At 40.2% G+C, this 13078-nt stretch overlaps 1 protein-coding gene across 1 annotated transcript in view; it reads right to left on the reverse strand.

The window, feature by feature from the left end:
* MAST4 (microtubule associated serine/threonine kinase family member 4) overlaps positions 1–12401 on the reverse strand; it is a 158413-nt gene extending 146012 nt beyond the window's left edge. The window contains 1 exon segment of the mRNA XM_011371060.2: positions 11633–12401. Within this exon segment, the coding sequence (XP_011369362.1) occupies positions 11633–11724 (92 nt within the window). The 5' untranslated portion in view covers positions 11725–12401.
* Positions 12402–13078: the final 677 nt, after the last annotated feature.

The raw sequence follows: 13078 nt of genomic DNA on the forward strand, positions 1-13078 counted from the left end.
TGTGGAGTAGAGAATTCTGGACACAATATGTGTGCCTTTTGCATGTTGTAGATTATTTATACTTTATTCTCACACAATTGTTGTATGTATAATGAAGCAGTTATTTTTAAGTCCTCTACAAATGATTTTCCCAAAGGAAAAGATGCATTTAAGTGAGTGTCATCATTCATCTCTTTAAAAACTTAGTTAAATTAGCATAATTCAAGAAGAACTATTATATTTTTAAAAGAAAAAAGAAGAAGCCTGTAAAAATGCATTTCTAAAATCTCCCAGCAGATCTTTTCAGGCGCTCACATTGTACCGCTATATAAGACTCAAGTACGTTTGTCCCTTCTATAAAATGACCCATATGTGCAATTATTACAAGATCAGCAAGGATTCCGAGATGTGTGCATAACATGTACACTCATGTAAATGCACAGATTTTATAATATACACAAGGATATCTCCAAAAAATAAGCTTGAGTGTGATGGGGCATTATTCATTCAAGAGGCCTGTAAGATAGCAGCTAATTCACAGCAACACTGTTAAATAAAACCTCCATTTTAAAAGCACAAGCCCACTCAAATACCATTATAAACGGTGATACTTACCGATGAGAAAATTACAGGAGAATACATATGCAAGTTCCATTAGTGGAAAAGAGAATCAGCAGGTGGCAATTTTAAAACAAAGTAAGATCTGCTTCTATTTTTCACTTTCTTCCCTCAGACAGCAGAGGCATTTCTATAGCAAAGATCAAAATTATCAAGGCTCCATATTCCACAAATATCTCTGAATTGCCACGAGTCTGCTGTAGTATAAAAATTAAGATACTAAAATCTTACTTTACGAATATTATTTCCAATAATTAGAATATTGCTGGAGTTATATTTCCTTTGGAGACAAGATAGTAAAATTTTAATTTGGATTTACCACTTACTACTGGTGCGGTTTCAAGACAATTTCTCTATGCTTCAATTTTTTCGTTTGCATAAGATATTTTAGCTAGGATTAAATAAAAACACATACCGAACTGCCTCAATAGACATTCTCCCTCTATCCCCTCCTTTGTTGATGTTGGTAGATCTATTGGTTATGACACATTACTATCATTTTCTGTCGAAATTGCTTTCTTAACCCCACTATTTTGAGCTACTTAAGAAAAGTTTCATGCCATACATATCTTTCTTTCCCAGGGGATAATCATAGCCCTGGTCACATAAAACTACTTGATAAATATTTGGCACATAAATTAATAAATGAGGCGATGTGATAAATCCCCAGACCATGTCCACAGAAAGCAAACATAGTCAAACTAGGTTATTAGGCTTCAGAAGGTGATTCAGGCTCACTCACAAGCCATGAAGCAAGAAAAGGATCACAGGGATGTGCAACTCGTAAATAACACCCTCTAAGTATTTTTAAATATAATCAATTCCCCACATATCAGAGGTTATTCCCCCAGCTCTTGGCTTCTGGTTTCTCTCTCTTTTGACCCAGTTTCTAATCATTTGACTCCTCTTTAGTGCTTCTAAGGCAGCCAAAGAAAAAGAATCAAAAGAGGAGCTACTAGCCTTCAGAAGTAGGGGCTACCCCCATCCAATCCAATCCATAAGACATCTTAAGAAATTCTATAACGAGAAGACAAAAACAAAGCAAAGCAAAACCAAACCAAAATCATGTAGTCCAATAGGCCTTAACATAGTTTAAGATATATACACACCTGGAACTTCCCAACAAAATCCATAAATGTTGGGCCATGAATTCCCTCCAAACATGTTAGTTTCTTATTAAATAGATTTGAAATCAAACCTGTTAAGTGGCTGAAGAAACAGCTACAAGCCACTGCTTGCAGGACACACCTAAAAGAATGGAAGGTTTGAAAGGCGAAGGTTGTTTCCTCGGCTCCAGGCTGGGCATGTCACTTACATGGGAACTAGAAAACTGGCTTAAAATGAGAACTATAATCTTTCTTGAACAATAGGTCATGACGAGCTTCCTTAATGCCAAAATAAGTGTTTAGAAGTGACTTCTGCTAACTGAAAGAAAGAGTAAAGGGCATATATATTTACTCTGGCTTGAATACAACATTTCTGAATATGTCTATTTGTGCCAAGAGTCAGAACCCTTTTCTTCATGGATTTTAAACCTGGGACCCATTCCATGGAGTGTTTGTATTTCCTAGGAATGGCATCCAAAAGTTCCATCATATTAATATCTAACCAGCTCAATTATTGGTACCTTTTGACCCCAAAATCTCCCTAGGTCTGGCGTGAGATAGGAAACTAATTTTAAGGTTAAACCATAATTTCTCTCATTTAACGTATTTCTTTTAAGAAGCCATGAAATGATAAGTAATCAATCACAATTTAAAAAACAAAAACAGAAAACTAGTCTACCTATCGCAAGGGCATCTTGGCAATGGTCATGCTGGTAACTGACATCAAAACCACTAAGTTCCAAGAAGTGTACTGAATAAAGCAGAGCTCTGATCTTGTGCCTGGTTTCCTGTGTTAAGAACATAAAAATCACTATTGACTTTTCACCATAAAAATCCTAGATTTCTTTTTTTTTTTCCATTTATTTATTTATTTAAATTTTGGGGGTGACGTGTGTTGATAAAATCAAATAAGTTCCAAGTATACAATTCAATAATACTTCATATGTATATTGCACTGTGTGTTCGCCACCCAAAATTAAATCTCCTTCCATCACCAAATATTGACCCCTTTTACCCCCATCTATCTCCCTAGATTTCCAAGGCTAACTGATCTGAAATTGACAGTATTGAGAAAGAATGCCACATATAAATTTTAGAAGTCACATAATAAAAATGTGGCAATTTTTATTCCTTAATAACTCTGTGGTCCAAACATCTAACCCTAGACAACAAATCCTAAAACATACAGGAAATTATAATTCATAAGCATAGAAGCTCATTTTGCAGAATGTGCAACAAGGACTATGACCTAAAACACCTTGAACTATCTTATACTTTACCTGTCCCCGCCACTGGCCACTATGGTAATTGAGATTAAAGATAAAAAAATTCCTTTGCTTAGGGATCTATTGTTTATGGAAAATGCAAATTAATAATCATCCACGGAAACTCCCCAGTCCAGTGAGTGTGCCTATCAGCTGTGTTGCCACCCGTCTGCCCTTTGCAGTGGTTGAGCAAGCATAGGTTAATTTTACAATAAACCATCTTTTTGGATTAGCAAATAATTTGTACTTATCTAGATGAGTACTAGAATGGAGAATACCAAGTGGATAAAATTAATCCTCACATGGAAAAAAAAATCTACCCAACAAGGTTTCAGTGTATCCAATATTTGGTGGCTAACCTAAGTAATCTACCTGGAAAAGTCTTTGATTGTGTACCAAAAGTTTTGAGATAAGCCAAGTGAAAGTAATATTTTTACAGGAATTATATTGAAGTTCCAAGATCAACAAGCCATTTCAAATCAGACTTAAGAAATAACATTACATAATAGTCATTTAATGGCTATTGTTTTACAATAACAAAGGTTTCATTTACCAAATTTCCTAGAGTGCTTTATTCAGCTGGCAGTTTTTCCCATGACAAACAAACTTTTCCTTTAACCCCTTCAAACATCTATAAAAGTAAAACAGTTAATAATTATAATTTCTAATGTAAAGATAATCATCATATAGCATTTTAAAGGATATGAATGTTAAAGGGACATAGGTGATTTTTATGTATGCTACAGGCTCAGTGATTTTCTTTAGAGTTAGTAGCTAAGGAATCTGGCAGTGGCCAGATTATTCTAATAGAGACTCACAAGAGAGAAATACAGTAAGATCAAAGTTAGGGTCATGAGACATCAACATGCACTGTGATGTTTAAAATTAGACAGAATAAAGCATAGCAAATACAACTTCAGCAAATACTCATGAGGCAAAATGAGCCTGGTGACTCTATCAATTTTCTTCCCTGATTTTATGACCCTAGGAGATCTTAGCAAGTTTCACTAGGTCCTCATTCCCTCTACCCAGGTGATTCATTCCAAACCTAATACATTACCCTCCAAAAGATACCTTTGATTTGAACTTCATGTCAGGTTAGAAAGTTTCCAGGGACGTGCAGCTGACTCTTACCTGTGAAGAGCTAAAAGCTTATTTGAGAACTTCAGAATACTAGTGGTAGCTGGCCTACCACACAGGTCAAGAGCTGGACTTCACACCACAGGTCAAGAGCTGGACTTCTGAACTTTGCCCTTACTGTTGACTACAATTAGTTTCCTAAGAGACCCCAAACTCTAACAAAATACAAGTCATTGATAAATGTAAAACCACAAAATATGCAGAATGTGGAAAGTCCCAGGGTTCTATAATGAAGCAAGCAAGAGGAAGGTTAAGGTAAGAGATAACAATAATGACTGTCCATTCTTCTTACTAATCTATTTTACCTTCAAATGCAGATCAAAGCCTAAATTCTCTGCTTGGGCCTTTTGTCTAAAATAAAACAACGTGATGCTTCAGTTTGATATTGGCATAATTACCTTCTCTAATAAGCATGTCCAATAGCCATCAGTGTAGCTAAAACTCCCACAGGTCCTCTCATTCTGTTAATCAGGTTGAAGGTCAACGTTTTCAGAATTTACAACCAAGTTACAACCAAGGGAATTTTCCTAATTACCGAGACAGAGAAAATAAAATAAAGCACCAGAACTGCAAGTATTAACAACTATGTGAACTTTTACTTAGAGATCTCCCTAGTTACACAATGTGCCACTTATCACAAATACCAAATTTGCTATTATACGGCCAAGACTTCTACTGATAGAGATTGACTTTGCTTTTAATAAATGGTTTTATTCACACCCTGTGCCTACTTTCATCCAGGTAGCCCCAGGGCCATTTTAATATCTTGTCTCTACCACTTAACTTTCAAAGGCATTACTCAGTTACCATGATGTCACTCCCAAATGACTAGGTTAAATGTAGTAAAAACAGCTCAGATTAAAATAGCTTGGTGGAAGCTCACCCACACTAGAGATGGGTGTGTATGGGGGGAGGTTCGGGGTCAGGGCCTCCAGTCTTACTCTCCCTGAGAAACCGACTTATTTCCATTTCAACCAATACAAGGAAGAATCTCCTGAATTATTCAGAATGAGCCCTATTTCAAGCTTTTCCCTTTGCGGGCCATCTCCATATAGGGACTCAAATGATTTCTCAATTCTAGCATCCATCAGTTTTAGCCCAGAAGGCAGATGGTCTCTATCTTAAGGCTTAAGTTTCCCCTGTTTTAAAGACATTACTTAGGCTTCTGATAATAGGATAGATGTGAAAAGAGAAGCAAGCAAAGCCATAAAAGCATACAATGTTCTAGCCCATCACCGTGAACTTACTGACACACACACCCCACTTTAGAGCAATGACTAGCCTGTGCCTGCCCGTGGAGCATATGCCTCATATTTTTAACACACTTCTTTTGAAATCTACTTTCTGCACTCCTCTCTCTCTCTCTCTCTCCCTCCCTCTCTCCTTTTCTCCCTCCCTCCCTCTCTCTCCCATTTTTTTCTCCTCTCTCCCTTTCTGTCTCCCTCTTCCCTCACAAAAGACCTAAAACAGTCAAGTGGCAAAACAAACAATTCGTAATCTTCCTTTTGTAAGCTCCGCACTAGTTGCTTCACACTAAAAGCAACATTTTCAAAAGGTACATATTCGTGCTCATGTCCTCTGCATCTGGGAAACTTTAAGAGTGTACATGGTGCACAAAGGGTCTGTGGGTACACAGTGCTCTGGTGTGGGACGGGCAGGCTCCCCACCAAAATCACTCAGCTTGGGGCTGGAAGCTCCCGGCCTGGGGTCCCAGCTCTTCTGTACGAGTATCCCTGACTAGGCTGCGGGGAGGAGATTCATGCATGAGGGCCACATGGAATTGTACCAGTGTGAGAACTGACTAGGAGAGGATTGCAGGGTGAGCCCTGCAGTGATAGGCAGGCCTATCCCACCTGCAGAAAGTATAGTGTAGGGCAGGAAAAAAGGAAAAGGATAAAAGGAAGCAGTTATGAAACACGCCTGGGCAAAGCAAAGAGTGGGAGAAAATGGGCTCAGAGATGCAGGGAGTGGCAGAGCCTACAGGTCAGGTGTGGAAGGATGAGAGGAGGAGCCACGAGGACTGCAGGTTTCAGCCACCTGTGGAAGAGGCTTGAGGGAAAGGCAGGAGGATGCGACTCAGGCTCAGGAGGAGACCAAGTGGTGGTAGGTGGGAGTTAGAGACGCTCAGAGCCCAGGCGTCAAAGAAAGAGAAACTTTTACTGTAAACACGTTAGAAAGGAGATCCTCATAAGGCTGTGAAAGAACTTGAGCTTCCAGAGAGGAGGTGAAAAGGAAACTGTCATTGCCTATTTGGGTGATGAAGCAAAGTGAGCAACAGCTGAGTAAGGGGATATGATTCAGGGAAGAGGGATGACCCGCCAGCTGTGAACATGCAAAGGCTATAGGGCACAATGATGTGTCATTACTGTATTTAGCTACCCACAGAGAGTGGTTACCACTCATGGTCTCCAATTCTCACTTCACTACTGTTTTCTGGCTTGACACACAGCCCCACCCCTAATCACTGTGCTGTTGCTGTTCATGCTGAAGTCATCGTGACTTCTCAGTTGTCAGATACAATGCACATGTTCCTTTCCTCTCTCTGTGGAGTGGCACTGTTGACCATTCTCCTTTTTGGATCTCTGTGAGAACACTCTGCTAGCTTCCTTCCTTCTTACAGGACTCTTTTCCAAATAACCTTTTATGTACCTATCTGCATCTCTGCCCAACTCCAGTTCTCCCACAGATTAATCCCCCTGGTTCCTTAAGTCAAAAACCCCAGGGCCATTGTGAAATCTTTCTTCATCTCTCGGAGCCCTTGGCTCATCAACTTCTATCAATTTCATATCCTTAGTATCTCTCAAAGGCATAACTCACTACATTCTTTGCTCAGGTCTGCAAAACCTATTAGATAGGCTACTGCAATAACTTTCTAACTGGCTTCTAGGTCTCGACCTCCGCACCCAGACCTAAACTCCCAGTGCTGCTAAACATCTCTCTCTCTCCCCCCGGATAAAGGCCAAGGTCCCATAAATACCACGCGCCTCAGCTCCCCTCCTCAGCCTCATCACCTACTACTCTTCTTCTTGTTGTGACGACAGTAACAATATCGACAGTTAGGATTTAAGAGCTTTTATGTGCCAATCATCGCATTATGCATTTTACACATATGATCACATTTTAATCTTTACAACAATCCTATAAGTAATTTAGTTGTCACTATTTTATAGATGGAGCAACTGAAGTCCAAAGAAGTTAGCTTACCCAATATCATTCAAAGCCAGGTGCACTGGCTTCAGATCAACCCTCCTAATCACTATGTTATATTATACCACCTCTTGAAACTTATGCTTCAGCAAGACTGAGTTATGCTTCTGGTTCTTTATGTCCCAACAAGACTGAGCTATGTATAGTCCCTTGAACTCTGTGTTGCAAGACCACCATGCCCTGTACACACCATTTCTTTTGCCTCTTGAGAAAGTCTTGTCCTTCTGTCTGATAAATACCAATCTATTCTTTAAAACCTCCCTGAGGTATTGCCTTTTCAGTGTGGTACATCTTCTGGCTCCTTGAGACCAAAGTCTGTCTTACCTACTGACCACTCCCATGGCTTACCTTGTAAATACTTCTCTACACCTAAGATTGCAATGATTCATTTGCATAACTTCACTGAAGGCAAGCCTATGGCTTTCGGCCTTGGGTCACAGTGCCCAGGCACATACAGATGCTCAATAAATGTGGATTTAACTGGGCTTTCCATAAAAGGGGTGATTTCACTAATATCCGACATGTCAGGGCAGGAGAGAAGTGTATTTTCCATACTTTTTAGAGGCATATGTTCATGAGCAAAACAAAAAGAAAAACTCACCAAACACTACAGATGTTTTTGAAGAGAAGATGCAGTGTACATAAATATTCAATATATTCTGACAACTACAGCAGTTAGTTGAAGATCCCTGAATATACCTGCTGTTCATAGCAACTACTGAGTACTGCAGATTCAGCAAGAAAACAAAACAAAAAAAACTTTTATCTCATGGGTTTTCAGAAAAATACATTTGAAAACTTGCTCGAAGTTATTCACTGAGATATTTATTTACTCTCGTTGGCATGGATAAGAGTTTTATTGATTTAGGTCATTGAGGTTTGGAGATTATCACTTCAACCCAATGAAAACATGATAAATTTATGACCATTAGGATTAAAAATCAAGCATGTTCTAGATTCTCTACATTGCACTTCAGCAAAACTAAAGGCGAACAGTAAAACTAAAGGTGAACCTCGAAACCGAGCAGCAACATTAGAAAGCAATGGTAGCCTTTTCTTTACAATGTGTCATAAGTAGAAGCTTAAAGCCTTCCCCACAAAAGTTGTTAATCGGATTGGAAAAGATGTTATAAACCTAAGCGGTAACAGAAAGCAGGCAAACTCATTGCCATTCTAAAATGTGAGGGGTTCTTCCAAGAAATGGAATATCCCCAGACCTATGAAATTTACAGCCTCTAAAACATGCAGTCATTACTTCAGTTTAAAACAACAAATTTTGGTTGAAATAATCTGTCCAGTCAGCCTAGATTTCTGTCCCTCAAAGAAGCAGGTAAATGGTTGTATGGAGACTGCCTTGAGGAAATAAGAGAGGGGGTAGAAGTGCAAAGCCAGTCACAAACAAACAAACAAACAAACAAACACAAAACCTGTTTCTAATGGAGTATGTGAACTTTACAGAAAAACAACAAAGTCAGTGTGCATCCAGACAACGCAAAGTCTGCCACACTCAAGACAGAAAAGAATGATAGAAACAATATATCATTTTTGGGGACATAGGACAAGGAACCCAGGCTTTGAGTTCATCAGTACCGCGTAAGAGTCTAAACCTGGGAGTAAGTTTGTAGGCATCTTTCCTCAAGAACCCAGAGTGTTATAGGCCCAGGTAGGACTCTGAGTTGGAAGAGAAACCTTTAAAGTTTTCCTGTGATAGGATAAGCCAACAAACCAGTGTCAGGCTGAACTGCCAAGGCAGATGAGATGTAGCAAACCAAAAGGCTTCCATGATGACGATTCCTACCATAATATAGATTTAAGGGAAGAGTTGAAACTATTCAACCTCTCTTTCTTTTGTCTAAGTGGTGCACACACATTCTATTCCTAGGAGCTCTAAGATGCTCATTCATAGGCTCAAAACCAGATTTTACTTGGATAGATGCAAAAAGCTGATAGTAAAGAAAAGGTAAAGATGAAGTCCTCTGGATTACAATAGTCAGAACAAGTAGCTGGTATAAAAATATGCAAAATGATTAAAAGTCAGTGAGCATTCAGAAAGAAGCTCGTCTTGGACAGGAGAGAGATTCCAAGGGATAAAGCATATCCAAATGAGGACGAGGGCAAAGCGTCCTCCCCTGGACACTGGGCATGCCCTCAATGAGACTAGTGAAAGGAGGAGACATCTTGGTAATGGAAAGGTCTTTTTGAAAGGACGGCTTTAGAAAATGTGATCAGCTAAGTAAGGAACAAGGTAAATGTGGGCCTTCGAGAAAGAGACAAGATTTAGAGAAGTTAAGGGAGGTCACAGAAGGAGAAGAGTCACACTGTAAGCGTATGCTACATATCCTTAAGAAAGGTCACCCATCCAGAATTGATCACTGTATATTAAGAGAATACAACAGCTTCGTACACTGCCCTGGAGAAGATGACACCTGCCCTTCATCTTCCCGAATCTACATAATAAATATGAAAGTGCTGGCCCTTTGAGACCAACAATAAGTAGAAGTATGTACAGATGATTTTCAGGACACACGTTTCCAAACTCTATGAATCTTGGAAATTCCCAAGATAACTAACAGGTTGTCCCCTCATTTTGTTGGGAAGAACCCAGGTTACTTTAGAACTTAGGCTCTCTGCCAGTGTGAGCTGTCTGAAATGGAATGTTTGAGCTGGAGATACTGCCCTAAAACCAGTGTCAGAGGAGCCTAAGAATTCTTCAGTAATACTATTGACTCAATAATACTATCAACAGGTGGTGGTGTAGGGTGTGGGGGTGGGGGGGGGCGGTGCTCCAACTTGCTTTTCAGGTTCAAACACACAAGTATGATGCCAGTGCTGACTTATTCCTACAAGAACTGGCTCCAGGTGAGGGGAGAGGCTGCATCACAGCCAGACTATACCACTTAGACATATTCAAGGGCTCCTGACAAACTGAAAAGGTAAGAAGTTAAAGGATTTACTGCCATGAAGAGTAGTGTGGCCTTGTTCATGTATAGCATGTATCTCTTCAACTGATCCATTGTTTTGGGGGTTTGGAGCCTGGATGACACAGCTTGAACAAAAATGACCAATCCCAAAAGAGTGTCTCTGAACATATATAGAATGAGAAAAGCATAGCCACCTTATTTAAAGGGACAACTTTAGAACCTAACATGGTTTAGTGGTACCAACACTGTTAAAGTTGCATTAAAAAGTAAGTATGACTTAAAAAAAATCTATAAGATCTCTCTCTCTCTCTCGTTTGTGTTTTTTGATCTGTGTATATATACACATGTATAAATAGTGTACATGCAAGTATTCCAGGATGCTTCTGAAATATAAGAAATACTATGGGAAAATTCAAAAGAAAAACGACTAAGTTTTCCAAAGTATTACATATTTGCATTTACACTACAAAAAGTTACAGGTATAACCAAATAGAATGAACCGTATGTGTGTTCTTTAAACACTGCAGCACAGAGATTATGAAGCGCCAAATCTGATAGCAAGCATCCTGTTTATTTGACAGCACTGTTGCTCTCATGCATGTTCACGTGTATGTATGTGCAAAGCAAGTTTTGAAAAAAAAATAACAAATCTATATTTATACAATTCAGAGAGTGTGCCTCTCTAAAACCACAATAATGCCACCTTTCTGTGCTGGACACAAATGTGGAAGAGGAGAAAACCTCCTATAAAATCATGATCTCGCAACCTAAGTGTCAGCAACTAACTAAACTGCCTTTCACTTGAGGCATGAGCTTCATCTTGATTTTAGTTCTATTCCCGGCCTCCCACATCTATTCTGTCAAATATATGTTACCAAATAAAAAAGGGCCAGGCTTGTATTAGAAATAAATGTCAGCGAACCAGTAAAAAAACCAAAATGGCAAAATAGTTATGCAGACAATCCAAAACAGGCTAACTTGAGTTATCTTTGCATTGTACCTCTGCATCTTATAAAGGTCAAATATTTAATATCGGGGACAAAGAGAAGCAGAGGCCCTGATGTCTGGGTGAATGAAATGGATAAACATGATCAGATCAAAGAGACAGACTTAGGCAAAGTATCTCCTCCCCCTTCCCTTTTTCTCTCCCCACCACTCACAACTCAACCTCTCATTAACCGCATTTCAAAAGGAGGAGAACCCGGAGAAGCACATTCATCAGGATTCCCCAGGAAATCCACGAGGAGAATACCTGAAACAATGCCCTCTGTCAGGGAATAAACTTTTCAAACTGTCACTCAACAAACCAACCCCGTTTCTAAGGCAGCTCCAGCCGTCAGGCTGCCTCGGAAGCCGACGCATTCTCTCTGTAGGCAAAGGATCCCCACGTTTTTACCTTTGTGTTCGCCGAAGCCTGTTCCCACTCCTCAAATGAGGCAAAGTAAAGTTTGAGAGCACAGTCCAAAAATTGGGGTCAGACATATCCATTCCTTTCTCTTCAATTCACTGTGGGTTCAAGGCCATAAGACCAAAACGGAGCGAGAGAAAAAAAAAAATCCCCAGTTATCTATTCGCTCCCTCCAGAGGAAGCGTGCTGCAAACTGTGATCTCGAGAATAACTTGGAGCATGTCTGAGAAGTACCCGTCCCAGCTTTTCAGTAATGCATAGCCATTTCTCCAAGGTTCAGGAAACTTATTTCCTCTTGGGTTTGCCCTCTCCTGGTCAGCCTCAGCCAGCTAGAAACAGTAATTACAAGAGTTGGGCCGTGCGTTCTGCTCAAAATGCTGTCTGTGTGATTCAGTCCAAGGTACTTTGTCATCTGTTTGGCAGATACCATTTGCAGCTCCTGCGGGGGGGGTGGGGGGAAGACGACTATTTTAAGTCTTTGGTTCCGGGAGGCTGTTGATTATCAGTAAACCATTCAACATCCGAACATGCCCAGTGCTGAGTTTCCTTTTGGGATCTACATACAAGGAAAAGAATTTCAATCGAAAAAGCCCCTCTTCTGTTCCCCCTCCCCCAAAAAAGGAAACTTAAAAGCACTTTTACAAAATTGGCCTATTGGCGGACTTGAGCCGGACACCTTTGTGTAGCCTCCCCAGCCTGGAGCTGAAAGGGGTTGGGCGAAAGGGACCCTTCCCCACTGGCGGTGGACACTCGGGGAGGAGCGGGGCCTCATGGGAAAGGGAGCAGGCGGCGACCTGGGCGGGAGCCCAGGAGAAGCAGCCAGGACACCCAAGCATCTTCCGCCTCCGCCGCGCCCCCAGCTCAGAGTCCCAAATGGATCGGTCCCCCAAAATAAATAAATAAATCCAGGCGTGGTTCCCCAACGCAGCGAAGTGTGCGCGGCTGCACACCTGAAGGATCATCGGTGATTCACTGCAGAATGGATCACCATTAAAACACTGCAAGGAAGTCAGTCATTACTCTGCCGAGACGCTGTTTGTTGGATAGGAAAATCACCGCAATGGGATGCCACGCTCACCTCTGTAAACTAAATTTATGAGTTTACACCCATTTGATGAATTACTACAGTGCACAGTTTGGCTTCAGACTGCAACGACTTATGTAGAAAATGGTCAACCACCATGACTAAAGACTACCTACATTTATTTAGCAAATGCTAGAATTATTTTCCTTCCAAGCGTTAGAGCTTGAAAGGAAGGAATGAAGGAGAGGTTGAATCCATGTTATTGTTACTCATTTTGAAAAAAGGTATGGTATTCAAATAACTCCCAAACCTACAAATGCTGGTATAAAAGTATATAAAGAGAAAAAAAAAAAAAAGATGGAATTTAAATTAGCTGCCTTAACTCTAATAATATGGCAAGAGATGCTAAT

The sequence above is a fragment of the Pteropus vampyrus genome, unplaced genomic scaffold (genome assembly GCF_000151845.1).
Source record: "Pteropus vampyrus isolate Shadow unplaced genomic scaffold, Pvam_2.0 Scaffold182, whole genome shotgun sequence".
NCBI lineage: Eukaryota > Metazoa > Chordata > Mammalia > Chiroptera > Pteropodidae > Pteropus > Pteropus vampyrus.